The sequence below is a fragment of the Anopheles ziemanni genome, chromosome X, assembly GCF_943734765.1.
Source record: "Anopheles ziemanni chromosome X, idAnoZiCoDA_A2_x.2, whole genome shotgun sequence".
Lineage (NCBI taxonomy): Eukaryota > Metazoa > Arthropoda > Insecta > Diptera > Culicidae > Anopheles > Anopheles ziemanni.
In genome coordinates, this window is record NC_080707.1 from 14,405,631 (window position 1) to 14,430,322 (window position 24,692).

At 46.2% G+C, this 24,692-nt stretch overlaps 3 protein-coding genes across 3 annotated transcripts; 2 read left to right on the plus strand and 1 right to left on the minus strand.

Moving 5' to 3' along the window:
- Window positions 1-12,537: 12,537 nt before the first annotated feature.
- LOC131291120 (uncharacterized) lies at window positions 12,538-12,992 on the minus strand. The gene is made up of 2 exons (XM_058320311.1): window positions 12,939-12,992; window positions 12,538-12,837 (listed from the first exon to the last, which is right to left on the minus strand). Exons 1-2 carry the CDS (start codon window positions 12,990-12,992, stop codon window positions 12,538-12,540), a joined length of 354 nt encoding a protein of 117 aa, XP_058176294.1.
- Window positions 12,993-14,263: 1,271 nt separating this feature from the next.
- Window positions 14,264-14,877, plus strand: LOC131291121 (uncharacterized). Its single transcript, XM_058320312.1, has 2 exons — window positions 14,264-14,365; window positions 14,437-14,877. Exons 1-2 carry the CDS (start codon window positions 14,264-14,266, stop codon window positions 14,815-14,817), a joined length of 483 nt encoding a protein of 160 aa, XP_058176295.1. The 3' UTR covers window positions 14,818-14,877.
- A 1,624-nt stretch (window positions 14,878-16,501) lies between these two features.
- LOC131290885 (phosphoinositide 3-kinase regulatory subunit 4) lies at window positions 16,502-23,655 on the plus strand. Its single transcript, XM_058320071.1, has 7 exons — window positions 16,502-16,599; window positions 16,662-16,842; window positions 16,928-18,904; window positions 18,965-19,190; window positions 19,320-20,661; window positions 23,209-23,256; window positions 23,437-23,655. Exons 1-7 carry the CDS (start codon window positions 16,502-16,504, stop codon window positions 23,636-23,638), a joined length of 4,074 nt encoding a protein of 1,357 aa, XP_058176054.1. The 3' UTR covers window positions 23,639-23,655.
- The last annotated feature ends 1,037 nt before the right edge of the window (window positions 23,656-24,692 follow it).

Genomic DNA, 24,692 nt, shown 5'->3' on the forward strand with positions numbered 1-24,692 from the left:
AAACCCTCCGGAATAAAGAATCCATTCGTCGTTTTCCCCCCATTCTCAGTATCGGTGCTATTTTTCATCTCGAACCACGGAGGAATTTTAATCACACTTCATCCCAGCACGAAAAGGAGGGTGGTGGAAAATCCAAGCATAACTCGAAAATGGAAAGCTTGGGGGCGCAACGGTGTCAAGATTGCTGCCTGCACGCAAAACTTTCGTACCACACGCTCGGCGCAACCTGTTGGGCCGCCATTTCGGAGTAAGTTTCGGTCGGTTTTGCATTTCCGTTTTCTTTCTTTTTGTTTTGTTTTTGATGGGATTTCTCAATAATTTCACCTTCGATGGAGGCGCCCGGTGCCTTGTGAGCGATGGCGAGCCCCATTAAAGGCGGTCCAGCATGGTTTAATGGGCTCCCGTGCGCGTACACATGCTTTAAAGTGGAAATAAAGTACTGATAGGTGATTTGTTGTACGGTACTTTGTTCCCGTTGTCGGGAGGGAGAAGAAACAACGCACAGGGCAGAGGAGAGTTAGCTTTCGGTACGGCTAGTTGAAGGTGTTCTAATCACCTTCATTCGGTGCTTGGTTTCTTCGCTGCACGATGGATAAATAAAGCAATTTTTCAAGACCAAAATTAAAGGTGTTTTAAATTTATTTTAAGATATCTTTAAAATAAACTATTGGGTCATTTAAATTTAAATTATTACTTCTTATGTAAACCTCTGTGTAATATAGACCATGTTAAAGCGTTTCAAGGATAACGACACCTTTCTAAAAATTAGGTTGAACGCATTTTCATCCAATGTACGTTTAGAAATTTTTGCTCGCTTTTACAAATATTCCTTTGTTTTTACGGTGCTTTTTCCAGGTAGAATGTTTCTAGTGAAACGTTATCCAGTTTAGGACGAAAATTTTATCCTTTTAAGTAGGTTTTTTCCGATTTTTTCGGATATTTATTCTCTCCCCTCCATTTTAACACTTTGTTGAAGGGCATCTTTTACCTAAAAATAGCTGTTGTCACCGAGTTCAGCCACGGCGTGTACGATATACTTGTACCCACCTATTCCGCCAATTGTTTTTGTTTTCTTTATAAATCGGCAACGAACGAACGATCGAAACGGAAACGATGAATCGAACGATTGGACGAAAATGTCCGTCTTTTCGTCGGCAACGTTGAGTCAAAAATAGACGAAGATCTTCGTCTCCGTTCAACAAAGTGTTAATTTGACAACAGCGGATTCAACACGTACACAATTTATTGTGTGTATGTGTAATTCTAGTTTACTCACTACAAAATATAATGATCAATTCCTAATCAATAACATTGAACTACAATAAATCCAAAACAAATTCTGCTCATTGTCATCAGTTTTTGTAGCTTCTTTTTTATTTGATTCTTTAACAGGAATTTGAATCCCAAGTTGTGATTTTTTACTCACTAGCGACTCTTTAACTCACTCACTCACTCACTCACTGTTTTGGTGTTCGAATCTTTGTTGAGGATTCAAAGCTCTGTGACGACTAATAACTCATGCTTACGATTTAAATCGAAAAAGAGTGACTCAAAGATTCGAATCATTGTGAAGGTTGGTCAGTCTGATCTAAATCTCTAAGAAGAGTTGTTATTTTAATCACCATACCATAGCTTTCATTGCTATAAATGACCGAAGTGCCTTGACGGAGATGTACTATAAATTTACAATAATGTGGTCTAGTTTGTTTGCATTTTCAACTAAAAAAAGTGACAAGGAATACTACTTTGCATGTGAGTATTCATTGGAATAGGCTTTTCTACAATCTTTAACAATATCATAAGATTAAAAAGAAACCACTGATTCACTTATTCAGTTGTTTTTCAACATGTAACTTTACTTCTTAAAATATAATTTCAACTAAACAATCCTGTACATTCGTTTAAAGAATTATTACATACCTTTTCTGTACAAATCCGTACATCAAAATAAAATTTAAAAAATTTGAAACTTATCAGCCTTATTTACCAAGTTTATGCATACTATATTTGACGATGTTGTTACTTATATTTAAATAAATCTTGACGTTGATATATTTCATGATATCTTTGTTTTGTCCCATAGCTTGAAAAAACATGTTGTACTTTCGCACACGTGAAATCGATTTTTTTTTTCAATTTTATCCCTCGCCCGACCCATTGTGATGGAGCACAATTTATTCTTGGCAATGCATCCTTGGATTCCAAGGTAATTGGCTGGCCTTCAAGACACCTTCCCGGATGGATAGAACGAGTTAGTTCGCGGCCCAGTCCACCTCATTCCCCCTCCCCTCCCGATGCTTTCGAGACAACTTTCCATCAATACACCATACGATCGGCAGCAAAACTCATCGTCGTGTGGTGCAGCTATTCCTCCACTCCGTTCGTAGCTGACATTGTATTAGCTACCCCTGTTACAGCCCCTACCACACATCACTCCCTTCCTCCCCCGCCCTGAGGTCGATATAAAAAGGCCGAAAATTTATTGTCACACCCCGACGTGCGACACGTCTGAAGGAACGCATCGACCGCCCCCTGGGTTTGCCCGGGATGCAGCACGTACGCTTCCGGTTCCGGCTCGAGGGTGAAGTGTTATCGTGCACCGGCCAGCACCGGGCTACACTGTCCCCCGCATTAATGGCCACATAAATAATGAAAAAACCAGCACCGACCACACCTTGGCCCAGGCCCGTCGGGAAGCCGCTGTGGATTTTCTTTCGCTTCTCACCTGAAGCTGCTCTACTGATGCGCTCAATAGCTTATCCCAATGATTCGAGCGAAACCCCGTTCGCCAGCCGGAACGGAAGGACGTGTCACCTTCGATCATAAATTTGTTTCTAATGGACCACCCAACCACCACTTGTTTGGCGTAAAACCGGATGAAATTCGTTCTCCAGGGGTAACTAGTTGTGATACACGGTCTCTGCACTGACAAGCGACGTCGCGCTACGACGCGCGACCAAAGTAGCTCAGTTTCAGCAGGAAGCAGTTTGTTAAAAATACCGTTCAGAACGGAGCTTAATATCTCTAACTAGCCTGAAGCCGCGGCGAAGCTCGGGGAGGAAAAATATTAATGCTACTAAAGTTTTTATTTTCAGTTCATATTCTGTTGTGTATTCAGGATGCCCACAGACATATCAGTATTTTTTCGTTATTGATTTTACTAACCATTTTTTCATAACTGTTTTTAAAGATGTGGTGTAACTTTTCAAATTCGAGCATATTTTGATTCGTAGATTTCAAATTATCATAACCATTATTAAATCAAAAGCTTAGTGGTTCAGTTTTGTATTAACATAGTCACCCATTTATTTACAGTTTATTTATTATCTGAATCTGTGATTTTTCATTGCAATCGTATCTCACAAATGGTGTCAAGGTGCACGAGAGTTATGTTAGAGGTTTGCTGTTCTTTTAGTCTTTTATTGTGCGAAATAAAGTTTTTCTTCAAAACCAGCGTTTACCCTTCTAAGTAACGATATTTCCTCACGGTTTTCAACTTGTGCTATAGTTCCTCGGCGTCTCTCTTGGTAAACCAATGTTCGTTTCCACTTAGCGTCATTTATAAAAAATTACGTTCACTTTAAAAATGTAGGGTTTTATTGTCTTATCCTCATCACGGGACTTTGAAACTAATAATTACAAAAGTAAAGATTATTTTTGCGAAGAGTGGAAATAATTAGTCAAACGAATAATCTTTCGTTTCATAGTCTATATTACTCGTATCGTTAGCGTTCCTGTTTGGGTTTGTTTACATTTTGTGCAAATGTCGGTTTGTTTACGTTTCGAATATGACATTAACGCAGAGCTCAATAAGAGGAAATCGAGCTAAAACGAGATCGCATATGGCGACAGTTTGGCTGTTTCTACACCTGACATTGTCTAGCACGATTTTTGCGACATTTTTTCCGTATGGAGTTCAGGTCGCGCTTAACGACGCGATGTCGCTGATCAATGTAGAGCCCTCGATAGCGATTGGAAGAGAGAAGATGGCGAGTGAGGGATAGAAAAACTATACATATCCTATCCTCGAGTATATATCATCACGAATAGGAGGGTACTGGATTTTCCTCTACAGGTTCCCTCCCGTTGCTCCTTTCCCCCGCACCCCGATCGATGTTGGATCGGTGTCGGGCGCGAATTTCCACACGCGGTGCATTTTCGTCTTTGAATAATCTGTTTTATATGTACCTCAGTACCATCCTCCCTGGCTACGCCCCTCTCCCCACCAATGCCGACAGTTGTCTGTTGGTAAAACATTTAAAAGCGAAACAACATTACGCTGCCGGTTAAATTCCTGTGGAGGAGAAAAAAAAAATGGGGGCTTTCCAGCGAACGACGTTTGGCGAAACGGGAAAAGTTGAGCTATCGTGCGGGCGATACCGAGTACAGTGGGACAGAACAAACCAACCAAACATTGCAACAACAACAAAAAAAAACAGTAGCAAAAACACACAACCAAAAAAATCCCTACCGAAATACACGGTGGTTTTCCGACGGATTTTCCATCCCACCAGCTAAGCAGCTGTGCGAGCACCCGAAAAGCGTGTGTTTTAAAATCCAGCGCGTGACAAAAACCAGCCCTCCGGCGTTCGGTTTTCCCCGTAGCTAGCCCACCCACCTTTACCCACCTCACCGGTGAGGTAAAGTGGAAAAAGTGTACAATCAACCGAAAAAAGCGGCACAATGCGAAAATTTAATGACCGGTGTTGTTTCGGTATTTTTCCTAGTGAAAATTAGCTACCCGCTCAGCTTCCCCCTCCATCCCGACACGGACCTCACCACCCCCGCTCCGGTTCCGGCTGAAGCTTTTTGACGCGACGCGCAACACCCAAAAAAAACCCCGGTGGAAACGTGGTGGAAAATCCAAACCGAGTTCAGCAAATCCAAACTGTTACATTCGTTGAAATTACCCAAAAGGTGCCTGAAGACCGGGTGGGGTGGGGGGAGCACGGGATGGACACATCCGAATGGAAGTTAGAGAAATAAATTAAATCGCGACACAAACCGGGAGCAGGAGCGAGAGAGAGAGAGAGAGAGAGGATGTTAACACTAGAATCGGAATAGGGGTCATTTTGACCCCAACGCAATTTTCAAGTTTAATATTTTGGCTGAATATTTTTACAAAGCTTTTCTTAAAATTCAAAGTGACATCTAAAACAAAAATTTCAGATTGTTCTGTTCGACCACTTCCAAGAATTCACTATCATTAGAATGCTTTCAAGGGGTCATTTTGACCCCTATTTTTAAAACGCCATAACTTCCTCAATTTTGAAGATATTTCCAATCCACAAATTGGTACTTCTTAGTATATTTGTTGACTATCTTTTGACGTTTTTGGTTTTCCGATGTATTTCTTCATTATTCCGCTAGCTCGGTGTAAATTAAAAACGGATGAAACTGAGGTTTTTTCTGCTTTTATTTATTAAAAATCTATAATGTAAATTCAGATAAAAACAAAAGCAATAGAAAGTTAGAATGTTGAGGAAAATTTCAAAAATAAAGTCATATTTTTGCAAATACAAATAACGGCCTAAATTAGGCTCAAAGATCGGAAATAAAGCCAATTCCCATAGAAATGTATCCCGCGTAACGCTTCGAAATGCTCGAGAACAAAATAACGGAATAAAGCACAGGACGGAAAACCCTATAGGAAAATTTAAAATCAACATCTTTAAGGTCAATTTTTTGCGTCATTTTTTATCTTAAAATATGAAGTTATTTTATAAAGGTAGTCTAACATATAATCACTCTGAATTTACATGATACGTTTTAAAAAAATTGAAGTTGAAAAGGTTTTAAATTCGATTCATATCGATTTATTATATTTTACACCGAGGTACAAAATGGTGAAGTGGTACATCAAAAAATTAAAAACGCGAAAAGATAGTCAACAAATAACAAAACAAACAAAACAAACAAAAAAGTATAAATTTACAGATTTGAAAAAACTTCAAAAATAGTGAAGTTATAGCGTTTAAAAAATAGGTGTGGAAATGACCCCTAAAAAGCATTCGAACAAAGTTCCAAAGCTATATATTCTAGTGTTAAATAAAAAACCAACTTTCGGTGACAGCACACTGAGCCTCTTCGGGGGTGCGGACGAACGTAATAAATCTTGGGACCGTTTTACCACCACTACACCCCCGCGCCCCACCCAAAACCACCGCCCCTCCCGGGGGGCAGGGGCTTTTCCATTCATTCGCTTCCATCATTCGGCCTCGCGGATTTCTCGGTTTGCAAATAAATGGCGCACAATATGTTAACGTTGCCGTGCGCGTTTATTAACCTGACAACGGGGTTAATTTCTATGAGGAGCACAATAGCAGAGGAGACCTCTTTCCGCTTCCATGGTGGTGGAATGTAGTGACGTCACGCCCTTTCCCTTCGATGGTGCAACATTGCTAAAGTGAAGCATTTCCCTCGCTTTTCGCTCGCGCCATCAATATTTTCCCGCCGCTCGGGGCTTCGGTGTTCGTCAGGCGAGGAGGACTTGGCAGAAGGGGGGGCGAAGATGGCGATGCGAACGGGGTTTTTCCATTTCTTTTTGCGCGCAGTTGGCCATGAGATGGCCAAGTTCCAAAGTGCAGATAAAAACAATATTAAATTAACCCGAACCGCACCGAACGAAACTGGCACAGCACACTTTCAGCACGCGTTGATTACACTTAAGAGGCCATTGTTTCTTACACCCCTTCCCCCACTCGACACTGCGTCCCCCCGCCCCCCCTGTTGGCACAATGGCACCGTTCTACTTTTCGTATAAAATGCGGAAACTTTTAAGCGTAGCAAAAACCGCTTGCAACAAGACGCTCGCGGGCGAGATTCATTGACGCCTACCCTCTTACACAGATTTTCTTCCCACGGTTTTGAAGGACACCGAGCCAACAGGCGGGAGAGGAGTGGGAGGGTGGGTGGATAAAACCCACCCCAAAATAAAAGTAACGGAGGTTTATATTTCGGATCGGTTGCTATATTGCGTTTCCAACCCCGGCCTCGCCCGGCGGATGATGGACGCCACCACCACGGCGCATCATTATCATTAGCAGCTTTGTCGTTGTTTTATGTTCGACCAGGCTCTCCGCCCAAGGTTGTTGCCAACGGTGACGAACGTATCCCGCTCGGTCGTCGGTTGGAGGCGGCCGGAAATGGGCATCTCCTTCCGAGCCCATCATCATAATCTTCGGAATTACTCAAACCCTGCACGACCTCGCCCCACCATTTCATCGATGTTACACCTCGACCAACGCACAGCATGTCAGTGCTTTCCCTCATTTTTTGTTTTGTTTTTTTCTTTTTTTTTAATGCACCATCATACATTCATTTTTGGGTTTTCGGGTTTATCGTCGGTTCGTTTTACATTTAAAAAGGATTGGAAAAGGAAGCCACCACCGCACGGGCGCAAGTGTGCACAAAGGTACACTTGCAAAATCGCATCACGTACCCAATTGTCGTTACCGTGCGCACAGTGCGCCCCCCGGTGGAGAACTCGATGGGCAAAATGCATTCGTTTTTTATTGAACATTCATTGATTGGTTTCAATGTGATGTATTGATATTTTAAACTAAGCCATTTATTTCTTTCAAATTCCCTTTTGTTTTTTTTTTTAATGTGGGTATAGTAAGTGTGTGTGCTTCAATTTGAATATTTGACACAGAAGAAATTTGATGCTATATTTTGGACACTATATTTTGTACGCCATTAGTTCGTTTAACCCCTTCACTCGAACCAGGTTCGGGAATTTGTACTGCTTTGTTTATTGGGAAGTTTTTTTTTCGTACGTTTTGTCCGTTCCTTCGTTGCGCGGTGTTTATTTCGAGTGTACCTGCCGTTCTTATGTGTTTGGAAATATTCACTCATTTATTTGAGCCTAATAGATGCAGTTGAATTAAATTTTTGGTTATTATTGCCAAATTCTTGCCGATTTAATTCACAAATAACACCTATGGTAGAACAAAAATATTTTATTTAATCAATAAAATCCCAAAATAATTTAAAGAAGTTTTTCTAGTTAGGTTTTTGTCATAGTTATACCCTTTAAAAAGCGTTACTTTTAAATGTTTGTTATAACAGAAAGTTGGGTTCAACGTTTGCTGCGACAGTTGTTTAACTAATTTCAAATAATATTCATCCATAATTCCAAGAATCTGTAATTCAGTCATAAGCTTCTACTAAAAGTCGTTTGGACATTAAAAATAGGTTTCATAGAAGGGTCAAATTGACGGCTTTTGGCATCGAAAGGTATCTATACATCTTTCTCTCAGTGTTGAAGGGTTTGAAGGCAAAATTTGCAGATGGCTTGCTTTTTTATTGTTGTTCGAAAAATTCTCGCATAACTAATATGTCGCATAAAGGTTTTTTTTTCAAACAAGTAAGATTTATACTATTTCATACTCCGTATCATCCGTATTCAGATTCATAAATCTGAAAGACTCTTTGATTCAATTTTGAAATTGATGAATCTTTGAATGAGAGATTAATGAATCTCCAATATGCATGAAGGTTATAAGAACAGGGAAATTAAACCAAAAAATTCAGAAGCATTAGAAGAGAAGAAATTGGAATTAATATTTGGAAATATTCATCAATGTTATGACACTCGAATCCCAAACAAGTCTTGTATGAATCTGAATCTTGGCAAAAAGATTTATTTCAGTGAATCTCGCCTAAAGATCCATAACAAACTAGATCAAATTGGACGAAATGTCAAATTCGATATCCATGAAGGTTATAAGAACAGGGAAATTAAACCAAAAAATTCAGAAGCATTAGAAGAGAAGAAATTGGAATTAATATTTGGAAATATTCATCAATGTTATGACACTCGAATCCCAAACAAGTCTTGTATGAATCTGAATCTTGGCAAAAAGATTTATTTCAGTGAATCTCGCCTAAAGATCCATAACAAACTAGATCAAATTGGACGAAATGTCAAATTCGATATCCATGAAGGTTATAAGAACAGGGAAATTAAACCAAAAAATTCAGAAGCATTAGAAGAGAAGAAATTGGAATTAATATTTGGAAATATTCATCAATGTTATGACACTCGAATCCCAAACAAGTCTTGTATGAATCGGAATCTTGGCTAAGAGATTCATTTCAGTGAATCTCGCCTAAAGATCCATAACAAACTTGATCAAATCAATTCGACAAAATGTCAAACTCAATATCCACCATCTGGACCACTGTGCCGTACGACAGCAAATGGGAAACGAGTTGGGATTGCGAACATGATCGGTTTCCCGGATCCGGTACGACCGGTCCTGCCTGTGTGTATGTGTGATTCGGACACTCTAGGAGCTTCCGACGCAACGCATTGCCGTCATCGAATGGTCCTAGCGACCGAAAAATAGAGATAGATAGAGAAACAACTAGAACATATCTCTGCTTCACCGCAAGTGCAGTAACACCGATCGCATCGAATTAATGGGAGCAAAACGGCAGAAGCAAAATAAAGCACTGCGACACTCGACACCAAGGTAACGCGAAGCAAAAAGCCAAAAGACCAGCAGAGTGTTGTCGGGTGGGGAGAGTGTCATCTTTCGACGGCCATTTTAACTTGCCCGTTATCGTCGTCGTGGTCGTCGTCGTCGTTTGCGACCGAACTGCGGCGGTTTTTGGTGTTTCGACAGCCAAAAAGGGAAGGAAAAACCGCAGAAACCGCTCGCATCGAAGATAAAAACTGCCAGCATCGCCATCCGGACGCTGCATTTCCGGTTCCGCTGCGATGGATGCTTACTTTTAACTGCGATGCCACCGGCAAAGCGATTGCAAAAGCGCGAAAGTATAGCATTACTGTGGCCATATGTTGTTGCTGTTGTTGTTGTTGTATGTGTGCGTCCCTCCCACCCCGTCCTTTTTCATACACTTTACTTTTTACGATAATGTTTATCCCTTTTGGTCACGCGAGGTGGGAAGACAATCGGAGTCGCAGCCCGAACTGAGAGCATTTTCTCGCAAGTCGAAACACCCGTGACCCACATACACGGGATTGTTCATACCGTTGTGGGTGTGTGCATGTGTGGTATTCGGTTTACTCCACCGACAATGCGAAACGTGGTCCACTTACTCGCCTCCAGTGTATCATTTTATTTTTATTTAAACTCTTTGCCGGAAGCGGTTTCCTTAAGCGTTCTTTGTGAGCGGAGCTTTTAGTTTCGCAAACAACCGGTTCGATAACGGTTTATGCTAAACTGATCCCTTATCTGTCCGACCAAACTCTTCCGGCGTACCCCAACGCCACTGGGAAGCTGGACACAAAACCCGATTTGCACGGGAAGAAGTACAAAGAAAAAAGTTCGAATAATTGAGCGGAGCAGAAGAAAGAAGGGACAAGGGACACACATACACACGCACACCACATTATCCTAGGGTCGGCGAATATAAAATTCCTTCGGCCATTGGTGTGTGGTGTGGCGTGCAAATTTTAGATAATTCGTAAACATTCCACACGAGCCGACGCTGGTAAAGGGAAGCACACACAAAAAAAGCTCCACACACACACACACACACACACGCAGGCAACAAAGGGATGACTGACGTCGGTCTCAAGAACCACCGAGCAACAAGCGTTGGAGAAAGGTGGGGCGAAGGGGGGTGAGAAAAACCAGAAAAGTTGGGCCAGCAAACGGGACTATTAGGATCGCACCGAAGCGATTACGGAACAAATTCCTCCCGAAAAGGCGGGGAAGGGAGGGGGGGGGGGGGGGTTTCGGCCATTCTTGCAGCTGGTGACAGCCTTTGCGAAAAGCCAGCCTCCAAAGATTATTATTTTCGCCCGATCCCTCCCCCGAGGAGGGGTCAGGCAGGGCGCGGGTTCAGGACATTCCCGAAATAATTTCCACCATTGTTGCACACGGATAAACAGTTTTGGGTTTTTAAACTTTTCAAATCACTCTTCTCCAACCATTCGGCAAAAAAGTTAATACACACACACACACGCACGCCTGTGTTAAATCAATGAATGGAGTTCTGAACACACACACATCTTCTTGTAAGACGCGCAAGCATTCGGATGGAAGCTGTGTTGGTCCGCTGTCAATCCAGCTGGCGGACGTTATTAAACGAGTAACGTTTCCGAAGGGCGAGGCGGGAGGGGGATTTACCAGGGGCGGGGACGAACGTGTGAGTGAGTGTCCATAAAGCTTGCCATTGTTAAGTTAACTTTCGAACAGAAAACACATTTTTGACGTAAGTCCTGAAGAAACATAAAACCAGGAGGCGCATTGGTCCTTTCAATGTTCCCCAAAAAAAGGGGGGGAAAGGGGAATGACAGGGTAAGAAGGGGTAAGCGGCACACAAGCGCCAAGAAATAGCTACAACACGCACCGCTCCTGAGGATGGATACGAAGAAAGTAATTTATGTAACAAATGTCGTGCACGAAGGGAGTACTAACGGCGTCCCATCATGGCGTCCTAACCTCTTCCCGTGAGGCGCACCGTGGGAAACGAAGGAGTCGAGGCTTGGAATGAGCGATTGAACCAATTGGTCCCAGGTAATGGATGCAACCGAACCGGCTGCCCATTTATTCGCGACAAGTTATTGTCGACGAGCCCCAGGCAGGCGTTCCAGGTGCTGAAGATGTTAGGTGGCCGAAAACAATGGAGGAACCTGCCGGAAGTCAATCAGGTTCACCTGCGCGATCATAAGGCGATTGATCTTGTAGTGTTTGGAGGCAGGATTTATTTTCCTTCTTTCGCAGCTGGCAGTTGGGTCGAAGTGTTGCCAATTGCTGCAGTGAAAGATTGTCGATTTATTTTGGAAAAGGCCGTCGGTGAGGACTGGTACTGCCTTAGAAGTCTTCTGGCGCCGTTAGCTAGCTGAGCGTTGGTGTATATTTAACTGGTAAAGCCAACAAAGCTAGGGAAGTCTTTGACAGGAAGTAAATAACAATAACACCAAGGTGCTTCATAAGAATTGCTTTTCTAGCGATATCATCAATCCGCACGATCTAAGACGTTGCGAAACCTATCGATAACTTTTCTTTTTGAGGAACTATACTTTCCTAGAGGATGGAAATCGTCGTAGCCTCAACCAGAAGGCCTCTTTTAGGAGCAATGGAACGTTTGGTAAGCTATTGGCTAGCACTCCAGGCAGACTTCACAGAGACATTCCGTACCTGAATTCTCCCAGACGCCGTAGCGGAAGGGACTGTAAACATTTAGTGAGTTCGTGTGTTGGTAAAAACTCTTATAAATAGAGAGCCCAATATTGGGGACATGTGTCTCGTTTTCGAAGAACTGAAACTGCCCATATGATACTTAGACATATCCAATACTGGACCTAGTCGGAATTTGAAACGCTTAGTAGGTGTCTAAGTCCTGGACAGAAGATTGACGCGAAGGTTGCGGTACAAATGGAAGGTATTTTGGGATAGACACTCACAACGCAGATGTACTTTCGTAATGCTTTAAAGTCTTGGAGATTGTGACATGAGTACAACATCCCTACTACTAAGACCAGCTTTTTGTCGATAACAATGCTTTATTTGCCAACGTTTTATTTTCATGCTTCGCTACTCTCGATGCCTTTGCTCTTTATCTCGCCGCTGCACTGCTAGCCACCTGAAGAGCGTTCAGCCCGGCAAGCCCTTGCTGCAGGGCGCCCGAACCGCATACCTTGTACTGCCAGACCTGCTGGTGAACTTCCAGCGCCTCGGCACACGCGTCCAGCAGCTGGGCCGTTTCGGCCATGACGGCCGCCACTTCGGGAGCATTTTCCACCGGCACGCTGGTAGCTCGCTTCGCCAGCACCAACAGCACCGTCTCCTTGTACTGGGCCGCCTGATCCGCCAGCGTCAAGCCTCCAGGGCCTCCGGCCGGTACAGCATCCTGCGCCTAGAGTGGAGGAGCGCAAAGCGCAGGAAGCAAAAATTCAAATTCATCATTCAGATACCCAGCACCCTCCGTCTTCCCCGTCCACTCCCCGCCAAACTTACCGCGCAAACGGCGACGAAAACGCAAACGACGCAAACTACCGATTGGAGATTCATTATGCTGCCCGGTGGCTATATGGTCCGATAACTTTTCTGCTGACTGCTGGCGCTCCTAGCCGATATTCAATTAACACTTCGCCCGAAATCCCGCTGCGAAGCACCCGGTAAAAACTTCCGAACCGAAAGTTGCGCGAATGTAAAGTTTCAACGGAATCGCTCCGCGTCCCACTTTTGCGCTGGGTTTTATTATCAGCTGGCCTGCGTCGAGGTTCCTCCTGACTCTCCCGTACTTTGCCGGATGCGGAATGATATTTTTCGGGACCTGGGTCGGGATGGGATCGAAGATCCTCAAGATGGCACGTGAAGCGTCGTGAGCAAGTCGCTGAGAGCACTCAATTAAATGTTACGACTCCACTTCACTTCGGTTATATAGGAAACTTTCTTCCAATTTGTAAAAGTTCCGCCGCCCCGGGGGCACTCCTACCTACTGCCCGCGCACGTTTTGACTCACCCCGATTGCTGGTTTGTTGAATTTACGATAGTGCTAGTCAGCGTACTAGCAGCTCTCAAATCTGTTATTCGAACCGGAGGTGAGCCGCCTCCACACCGCGCTCCCAGTATCACCAAGCGCGGCTGAGACCGTGGCATTGGGCCGTGTTCCCGTTTTCCCCCTTAGGCACACAACGCATCCTCGCCACCAGGAAGTGCTGGTGTTCACCCTCCCACTGTTATCTTAATCTACTCATTATCGTTATAACTTAAAGTTTATCACTCGGAGACTCGACCCGAGCGGTTCGCCGGAGACGCCGGAGACGTCATTCGGATAGCAACCTATCAGCCATCCCAGGCGAACGAAAGATTTTTGCCTACCATTAATTGTAAAGTTCAATTTTGCGCCAATTTGGCAATCAAAAGTTGTTGGCGGTGTGGAAGCGAAAAAGGGACGGTTCAGGAATGACAAACGTACAGTTTAAGGTGGGCCAAGTCAAAACAGTCAGAGCTACCAGGTAAAGTTGTTCGCTAGAGAAAGCACACAACATGTTGACAACACGCGAAGAAAAACTATTAGCGCAATGAAGGAGAAAGTTTAATCCATCGCAAAGCTAGTGGAACAATGGGTATGTTGTTTACAATTGTAAGCCAGCATACTACACCGCCACACGATGAGATCACAGGAAAAACGGCGACGCTGGCAACAGGAAAAGAAAACGTCGTAAAGCCGATATACAGCAATTGGCTTTTGGTAAACAGGCTATTGTACAGCCCGGCGGGTTGTTTCCACGAGCTGAAGATAAACAAGCCCAAAGGTATATCTATCTCCGGATGTGATGAGCTCACGGTGCATTCTAGTTCAAGAGCCCGAAGGTGTGATGAAGTCTACGCTAGCCATTTTGTTGGTCACCGTCGCAGCCCTCGTCGTGGCACAGCAGGTAAGTTCAGTTTGGGACCTGTGTTCTCAGAAGTGTACAATAATTAGATAATTGTCTCGCGTCTCCATAAGAATGCACCCTACCAGAAGCCGGCATCTTCCAAACCATCGGCCGCTGCTAACCCCGCGTTGGAACAGCGTACAGTCGCACAGCAGAACCAGGCCCTGAACGTGTCCTTCGCCCAAGCCTTCGCGGAAGACACGCCGGAAGAGTTTCATCTGATGGTGGTGGAGCTGTACGTGCGGTGCCAGGCAGAGTTGGACAACTGTGCGGATCTCCTGTGGGAAACCCATCTGCTGCGTGAATATCGAAAGTGTGCCCTCACCCAGCGGCGATTTTGCACGCAAGAGATTCAAGAGCTGCAATCGATGCTGGAGGCACTAGTCGCTGCAGGTGATGAACAGGTGTCGTTGACCCCCGAGGAGGAGGAAGTTTTACGCGCTCTATACTAGTGGCAGTTCCCCATGAATCCTTTTGAATCTAAACATTAGGTATCAAAATTTGATAACATTCATGAGCATAAGGTTTCATCAAAAATAGTAACGAGCCGCAGAACCTGGACTCTGACTAACTCCAATTAATGGAAATAATCTGCACAAAAGCACAATCGTTTTGGAAAATAACAAACAATAAAATATTTAAAGGTAGAAAACCTACAGCAAACTAAAAGCAAAAAATCCTACAGTAAACTAAATTGATTGCAACATCATCAACATAACTGTACGCCGTCAATTGAAAGTTCACAGCAAAAGTAAAGATACGAATACCAGGCGAAAAAGGAGGAATTAAAATTAACTCTTATTAAATGTTGTTAACTGAAACGGTACTTCAAATTTTAAAACCATAGAAAAGAAATCAATAAAAACTAGCTTTTTTAAAAAACTGCCAACCGTCAATTCAGATCTCTAGTTGCTTCAACATCGCTGCAAGAGAAACTTTTTGAGGGTTTTGGCGAGTAAATTTACTTTATTTGCTATCAAATCTATTGTCTATTAATCTTTCCATTACAATACCCTAAGGAAACAAGTTTTCGATAGTTTGAAATGATTTATTAGGAGTACCGTATACCGTTGTTAGAACTGTTTGTACCCATTTTGGTAAATTATCATCTACGTACACATAGGATGCACCGTCAATCTTATCATCGAACCACAGTTAATGAAACAGCAAGGCATCTCTATTACTTCTGTTTCTCACTCGGTGAGAAGTATTCGTTTGAGCAAAGTCAGAGCTGTCAAACTTCTCACTCGTTAATTCTTGCAAACATGAATCAAACAGAAATATGAAGAAGTTAAACTTATCAATTGAGCAGCTGATAACATGTTTTAAACACACAGCAGGCACAAAGTTTTTGCTTTGCAGTTTTAGTTTATTTTCATTGCAAGTTGCGAGTGTAGTCTCGTTTTAGGAATGTATTAACATTTGTTTTATAATTCCTTTTGTAAAGGATGGCCGCAAAATTCACTTTAAAAAACTAAGCGATGAATGACCAAGAAGGTCAAAGTCTCTATAATTTAAATTAAAGAATAACACTTTCAAAAACCTTCTCAGAACTCACAACATCAGAATATCAGTAGGCGCCCGACTCGACTGATGGTTTAAACAGAAGTGATTTTTATTCATACACGAGTGACCACCTAGCTCGCCAAGTGAAATTCGGTGCCAACGTACTTAATTGTAAAAAAAATGTCACTGCATTTCACACGAATAACAACAGAATCCCGAGTTCTGACAGAATAATGAAGGATCCTCACTCGAGTGCCCAATCTCTCACTATTTGGCGCTTCTCACTTCTCACGTCCGTGAAGCTCTCACACCTCACCAGCGTGAAGTGTCAAAGGGCAAAGCAAAACAACCGATGTTACCTGGTATTGTTTAATCGCCTTGGAATGAATGGACAATTTACAAACAAAAACAAAAAGCAGATAAGTGCAGTGTGAGCAAACTCTGGCCCGTGTATCTTTGGGTCGCTCCGCTTTTGGTACGCTGCGTTGTCTCTGGTTAGTCACAGCAGAGCAACGTCTATTTTTCTATTTTTTAACATATTTCATCACATATGTGATACCTGGTTCGGTGGTGCGATTGAGTTGTTGGTGCGTGATTCGAACTTTGTGCGTGAGCCAACACAGCGACAAGATGGGCAATCAGCTGGTTGCGCTAGCACCATCGCAGATCTTCCCCGTCGAGCACTATCTAACGGGAACGTTCGAGTTTGATCTGAAGTTCGAGAAAAGGTAGGCCGGGTGCCCGTGTTTATGCGAATCGATTGCATTAATTTGTGCTTTTCGCTTTCCAGCATGGGCAGCACGCGCTTCATGAAGGTGGCCAAAGTGAAGGTAGACGAAGGGCCGGCCGTGGTGAAGGTGTTCGTGCGCCACGATCCATCGTTGCCGCTCGAGCAGCACCTGGAGCGGATCGAGTACATCCGAAAGCATCTCGCAAACGCGGTTAACTGTTTACCATTCCAAAAGGTTCTGGTAAGTCGCGCGTTAACCGAGGACCCGCACGTGGTGTGAGGGAGTAGAATAGCTGATGTTCATTTTGTTTGTTACTTGCTTCCAGACGATGGAGAAATCGTGTCTCATCATTCGGCAGTACGTGAAGCACAGCCTGTACGATCGCGTGTCGACGCGCCCCTTTCTGACGCTGATCGAGAAGAAGTGGATCACGTTTCAAATCCTGTGCGCCCTGCACCAGTGTCACAAGCAGAAGATTTGCCACGGTGACATCAAGCTCGAGAACATCACCATCACGTCGTGGAACTGGGTGCTGCTGTCGGACTTTGCCTCGTTCAAGCCCACCTACCTGCCGGAGGACAATCCGGCCGACTACAGCTACTTCTTCGACACGAGCCGGCGGCGCACGTGCTACATCGCACCGGAGCGCTTCGTGCGCTCGACGAGCGGCGAATCGATCCAGCCGAAGGATGGGCCGCTCGTCGGCGACGGTCAGTACTACGCCGGCCAGCTGCAGCCCGAGATGGACATCTTTTCCGTCGGTTGTGCGCTGCTTGAGCTGTGGACCGAGGGGACGGCACCGTTCGAGTTCTCGCAGCTGCTCGCCTACCGGCGCGGTGACGTCGACCTGGTCAGCAAGCACCTGGACGGGATCGAGTGCGAGCGGTTGCGCGAGCTGATCCGCTCGATGCTCAGTCTGGATCCGCGCGAGCGCAAGTCGGCCGAGCTGTACCTCGACCAGGAGCGCGGCCGCCTGTTCCCCGAGTACTTCTACTCGTTTCTGCAGTCGTACCTACAGATGTTCTCCACCGTGCCAGTCGTGCCGCCGGATGAAAAGATGGCCCGTCTGCACGGCGACATTGGGCAGATCATAAAGATACTGATAGCGCGGAACGAGAGCGACCCCGAGGGCGAGGAGGACGAGCGTACCGCGTCGGGCGCTTCGTGCGAGCTAGACGACGACGGGCTGATACTGATCACCGGCGTCGTGACGGCATGCATTCGCGGGCTGAGCTTCTGCAAGTCGAAGCTGCTGGCGATGGAAATCCTGCAGGCGCTAGCGGAAAACACCACCTCCGAGACGATACTCGATCGCATCCTGCCGTACATACTGCACCTGGCGCAGGATGCGGCACCCCGGGTGCGTGTGTGCGCCCTCAACACCCTCACGCACTGCCTGCGACTGGTGCGCCATCTACCGCGCAGCGATGCGAACGTTTTCCCCGAGTACATCCTCCCCTCGATTGCACCGCTCGCCGTCGACAGCAGCACCTTCGTGCGCATCACGTACGCCCGGAACGTGGCGATGCTGGCCGAGACGGCGGTCAGCTTTCTGGAGCAATCGCAACAGAACTGCTCGTCGGAGAACCTCCCGGTGCCGCACTACGACGCGGAGCTGAGCGCGCTGCACGAGATGCTGCACCAGACGGTGCTGTCGCTGCTCACCGACGCCCAGTCGGCCGTCAAGCAGACGCTCATGGTGTCGGACATCACGAAGCTGTGCGTGTTCTTCGGCCGGCAGAAGGCGAACGACGTCATCCTCTCGCACATGATCACGTTTCTCAACGACAAGGACGACCGGAACCTGCGCGGTGCGTTCTTCGACAGCATCGTCGGCGTGTCGTCGTACATCGGGTGGCACTGCGCACCGATGCTGCTGCCGCTGCTCCAGCAGGGTCTGACCGATCCGGAGGAGTTCGTCATCGCCAAGGCGATCCACGCGACGACCCTGCTGATCGAGCTCGGACTGATCCAAAAGCAGGCCACGATCGAGTTCATCGGCGAGGCGGCGTGCTACCTGAGCCACCCGAACCTCTGGATACGGCACGAGATCGTCGAGCTGATAGCGACGGCCGCCCGCATTCTCACCTCGATCGACGTCCAGTGCAAGGTGCGCCCCTGGATCGCCTACCACCTTCGCCAGCCGCTGATCGAAATCACCTGCCCGGAGCTACTCCACGACAGTCTGCTCCCGCCGGTACCGCGCAGCATCTACGAGACGGTGCTACGCTTCGGTCCCGACATCGCACCACTGTTCGAGGTGTTGCGCGAGCGCAAGGAAGCACGTCTTCAGCGACGAGACGCCACCGCCACTGCCGCCGCGGCCGCCGCTTCCGCCTCCGCCACCCCCACCGGCCTGCAGCAGCCGCTGCCTTCCGAGAAGGAAAAGTCCGCGACCGTGCAGCAACTGTTCCGGCGGCTGCAAACCGAACTGCTTACCGACGAGATCGAGGAGCAGCTGCTCGCGATGAGCGCCCACCTGGTGAAGCTGCACCGATACCGGCAGGCGGAAACCCGGGCCGCCCAGCAACCGTCCGGTCGCATCTCGCTCGACTACTTTCCCGACGTGATGGACGAGGTGCCGCTCGGTGTCGACCACGGCACGAAGGTGATCGCGGGCGGTGGCGATGCCGGCAGTGGAGGAACAATCAAGGGGGCTTCCCACGAGCCTGGGAAAGGTAGTGGTGGTGGTGGTGGGGGTGCTGGTGCTGTAGGAGTTGGTGGTGTTGGACGCCCGAGTACGAAAAGCGAATCGGATAGTGCACAGGACTGGCAACATATGCTGGGCGCGATCGATTCGCACTCGTCCTCGCCGGCTTCACCCGGCACCACCGTGGGCGAAATGGCGCAACCCCTGGCGTCCGCAGCCACCGTCCCCCCGACCCTTCTGACGCCCGCCACCGTGCCCAGCCTCAGTCTGGTCGAGTACAGTCTACCCGAGCGTGCCACCGGCAACCAGGAGCGGCTGTCCGACTGTCGCCTCGAAATGGACGCCCTCGTCACGAAGCTGCGCACCCGTTACGCCACCTTCCAGCGGCAACGGGAGCTGCGCGAATCGATTCACGCCTCGCCGGTGCTCGCGCCGAGCTGGCGTATGAACGGGACGGCGGTGGCGCACCTGCAGGAACACAAGGCGGCCGTTAGCCGGCTGGCGGCGCTGAAACCGCATGTCGGTGCGCTGTTCGCAAGCGCCTCCATCGACGGTACCGTGCGGCTGTGGGACTGCAACAAACTGGACGGCCAGCAGTCGGTGAACAAGTCGCGCCAGTCGTACCACGCCAACACGCCGCTACATGCGGTGGCCGCTTGTGATGCCGGCCAGTCGCTGGCGGTCGCCGGCAAGGACGGCACACTGCTGCTGCTGAAGATCGACACCAACTCGAGCAAGATGGCGCTGCAGCAGGCGCGCCACCTCGAGACGGACGGCGCCTGGGATGGCGCCCCCTGCCAGCCCGCGGACGACGGCCCCGTGGTGGAGATGCACCCGCTCGACCAAGGCGCCCAGAGCGTGATCGTGTACGCGACGCTGTACGGTGCGCTCGTCGGCTGGGACATCCGCATGCCCGACTGCGCCTGGCGCCTGCAGAGCGACCTGCGCAGCGGCGTCATCACCACGTTCTGCATCGATCCGACCAGCTCGTGGCTCACGGTCGGCACCAGCAGCGGCCGGCACATCTGCTGGGATCTGCGCTTCCAGCTGCCGATCGCCGAGATCAAGCACCCGCACGACGCCCGCATCCGGCGCGTCACGCACCACCCGACCGAATCGTCCTGGCTCGTGTCCGCCTCGCAGGGCAACAACGAGGTGTACGTGTGGAACATCGAAACCGGCCACCGGCAGCAGGCGTACTGGGCCAGCTCCAGCCCGCCCCTCTCCAACAGCAACGCCTCGTCGCACTCCGTCTGCGCCCTGCTGCCCGGCGTCGTCGACGGCAACCCGTTCCTGCTCACCGGCGGCACCGACCAGCGCCTGCGCTACTGGGACCCGGTGCACATCGAAAACTGCGCCCTCATCGTGCCTTCCGCCCGCGACTACACACCGATCAACGTCAGCTACGAGTAAGCTTCACCAACCTTCACTTCCAAACAAACCATTCCATGCCATTACCTTTTACCATCTCCCGGTACTCAAATGCACTTCTTCTAGGATTGCGATCTTGACATGCCTACAAAGAAAGAAAGCTGCTTATCTGTTCAGTTAAGAATGTTTATTTTTCTTAACTAACAGTTTATAATGAATCCCAATCGATAAACAACCATTTTGGATGTCAAAACAGTTTAATGTTCATTTATCTCGCGGTTTATTTGTCAACAATTTGTCAGCGGACTGCAGAACAGATCGAACGCAATTAGCGAAAAGAACTCTCAATCAAAACATACGAACTGATACGACGTTGTTTTGAGAGGAAACCAATTTTTCCTTTTACTGTTCGGTCATGCAATATCGAAATTGATGTTCATTGCTTTCGATGGGAACTTTTGCTCAAACACTTCTTATTAGCTTCAGCACAGACTGTTTGTCGAGGATTTTAGATACTTTTCTTCAGTAGTTTTGAAATGTTTTTATAGAGTCTGCTGCATTGACATGTTTTTGCAAATATGCCTTTGTCAGGGCTCTCAAAAAAACTCTTGCACACCTGAGCAATGCCTGCCAAGGTAATACCAAAGCAATACTTGACAACCTCTGTTTTTCTGTCAGAATAGCTTACCTTGGCATTGCTCATCGCAGTTCTAGTTCGGTAGTGCATCAGAGCGGATGTTAGCAGTGCATAAGTTTCCTGAAAGGGTTAGCGGAAAAGTAAGGTTACGGCACGACCGCGTGGTGACGCCGAGCTGGAGCTCAGGTCAGACAAATCCTAGCTGCCGCACATCTCGTGCCGTTTGAGACAATCAAGCGGACCACGAGTTCTTGTGTCCTGACAACGGAAGGAATTATCCCTCCCGTGGACGGCGGGTGGACATATGGCTATTATAGCCGGTCCTAAAGGACGAGCCCCTTCATAGGAGTTCGGACAGAGTTGGTACGCCTCTGATTACGTGTAAGGGAACAAATTGTTCGACTTAGCGTAGGAGGATATACCCCGACTCGCATATCGAAAGAAGAAGAAGAAGGCATTGCTCATGTGTGAAGTATCAGCGCAAGTTGTCGACAAGTTGGCGACGACAACATTGTTTTAAATTTCATTCTATACTCGTTTTTACATTAAAAATAAACAACACCAGTTGTGTTTGAATGCGAATGGTTGTTTATGCTTGGTATACTGGTTTGTTTACCATTTCTGTACTAGGTAATATTGAATTGTCAAACATTGGCGAGGTTGCAACCAAAATTTTTTGGTTGAGCAAGATTTGGTTGCAAACTTTTCCGACTGATGGCGATACTATAGAATCTGCATATTGGCAGTGAAAGTTGGCGCCAACATTGGCAATGTGTGCAAGAACTTAAAGATTTTGGTATGGGTTTCGCCTTGGGAACAGTTTATTGGAGCTCTTTGGGTACAGATTTTGCTGCAACAGTTTTCAGTCCGAGTTTCCTAAATTCTTTCTATTAGGACAATCAATACGATTTTTGAACACTTGACTTTTTTTTTTATTCTCTACTTGCGAGTGAACTCGAGCATTTAAAAATGTTCACATGTTTTCTCTACTTGTGTTCGGTATCGAAAAGAAAGTGTCCCGGATGGACTCCCCTTTTATCTTCCTTATCTGTCGTTGCAAGCATTCTCTAACGTAAATTGCTTGTCAAACTATTTCTTTTTTCATCTTGAATAATGTTTCCAGTACGAACCGTGTACAACTGTTCACCAGGAAGGGTCTTATAATCTAATTTAACGTATGTTTCAACGTCCATCATAACGTTGATACCCGCGCAATAGATCAGGGATCGGCAAAGTCCGGCCCGCTTACTGATTTTATCCGGTCCGTAAAAAAATTTTAGTGCTTCATACAAAAACCCATTTGAATTTTTTATTGGATTTGCTCGATGTCACGATGTCAGGTTTGTTTTTTCCCAAAACTGAAGATTAAAATTGTTGAACGAAGTGTTTCATATCTGGTGACTTCCTTGTGTACTTTTTGTCGGACTATTTGGCAATCACTTGTTTACTTTGCAGCCAAAATAGCTTAATTCAAGAAATACAGTTTTTATACTCAGTGCGATATAAAGCAAGACTCTCAACATTGAAAACTTCTCGTACCTGAGTTATTCTAACTACTGAGAGTCAGCAAAACCAAAATACTTGAACATTATTTAAGTAGAGAATTTATTTCAAGTACAATTAAAGAAATTAATTAACAGTACAACGAACCAAAATTTATATGTTGGAAAACATCAAAGTACAATGAAACTAAGTATGAAGATGTTTGCAACAGTTTAACGATAAAATTTCAAATATTTTATCTTATACTGCTTTTTAATGTATCTTTTCTATTTACAAAGATGATACTCCATTAAAAAGGGTTTAGTACTACTTTGAAAATATTAAATCATCTTTTGTGATATTTCACTCACGCTTTCGGTTTATTTCTTTATCGTTTTATCTGGCCCTTTTTGGGAAATGTATGCCGACCCCTTGTTTAATGTATGCTTTTCGCTTCATGCCAAAGGTCGAGACTGATAGACGGCACCAAGGTGATCTCGGAGATCCACTACAATCATCACGGCAACAGCAATCCTCTCAGCGCCAACAGTAACAACAATAACAACAACAACAACCATCCCAGTAGCAGCAGTCCCGGGAGCGGCAATGTCGGCAGTGCCGGAAGCAGTAACACCAGCACCAGCTGCCTCCCTGTAGGCCCCGGCAGTGGTGGTGGTGGTGGTGGTGGTGCCGGTTCCGGCGGTGGACCGGATCGGGTTTCAGGACGACCGGAGGGCGGCCTCGGTCGGGTGGATGACGAGTACCGGGTGGGCCCGGAGATGCCGAGCTACGGGCACAATGGCGTCATCAGCGATCTGCTGATGTGCCGCACCGCGTCCAAGCAAACGTTTGTCGTCTCGAGCAGCCGGGACGGAGTGATCAAACTGTGGAAGTGAGTGCTCTCCATAGCAAGTACAGGAAATTTACACCCCTTCAGGAGGATAGATCAAGCTACTCTCGTCATCAAATTTCCTATCACAATCAAAACCTCATCGAAGAAAGGAACGCTATTGCCGTAGATGTCAAACCTTCGCATCAAAGTTGTGTCCTAGACCATCAACCATTTTGCTTTCCATTTGAATTTAGTTAATTTCTCCGAACCAAAATGTTTGAAGTTGTTTTCTTATATATTTTATATTTTTATACACAAATATTGAGTTCAATATACACATGTTTAGCATAATTTAACCCTGTACCGGGTTGTAAACAGAAGAGACCTTAGAAACGAACTGTCTATCAGGTAACTAAAAGCGTACTTTATAAGCGTGTCGTTTACCCTTTATTGGAAAATAGTTAGGTTTAATTTTTTTCTCAACTCCACTAGAAAAAACGTACATGTTTTCAACCAAGTGCGTAAAGCAAACCCAACCCAAACACTCGAACTCGCCCCGTGGTTGTATTTGCTTTACCCAATCGTGCTGTAAAGGATGAACCTGATTCAGATACTGAATTTTGCCCCAACAACCGTTTAGTACATCTTTAGATACTGTGTATTGTTTACTCACCGTTTACGTTCTTAGCAGCTTAGAAGAGCAGTCCAAAGCAAAAAATCCACTAATCCAGATGCGATACAAGGATAGGGATGTTATATGTACTTTCTTTGCAGAAAAATGTATGCCCGCGGGGTTGAACTCATTCCCAGGTAGAAGCAGTTTGATGGCAGAAAGTAGGGCAATCGCTACGATAACCCCCGGAGTAGCTTCTGCAGCAGCCCCCCCATTTAGAGTATGCTTTGTGCGTTATGTTGTGATTTCGAATGCAGACGAAACGTTTACTTCCTTCCTGCGCGCTGGATGGATATCGATGACTGTGAACAAAAATCGAACGGATTAATAAAACCAAATGGTACCATTGTTAGAAAATGCTGTCTTTCCCAGCGAGTCACGCATCCTCCCTTCGAGCGAGAATACAAATTCTGCGCCGTTTGTGGCGCGATCAGTATGCAGCGAG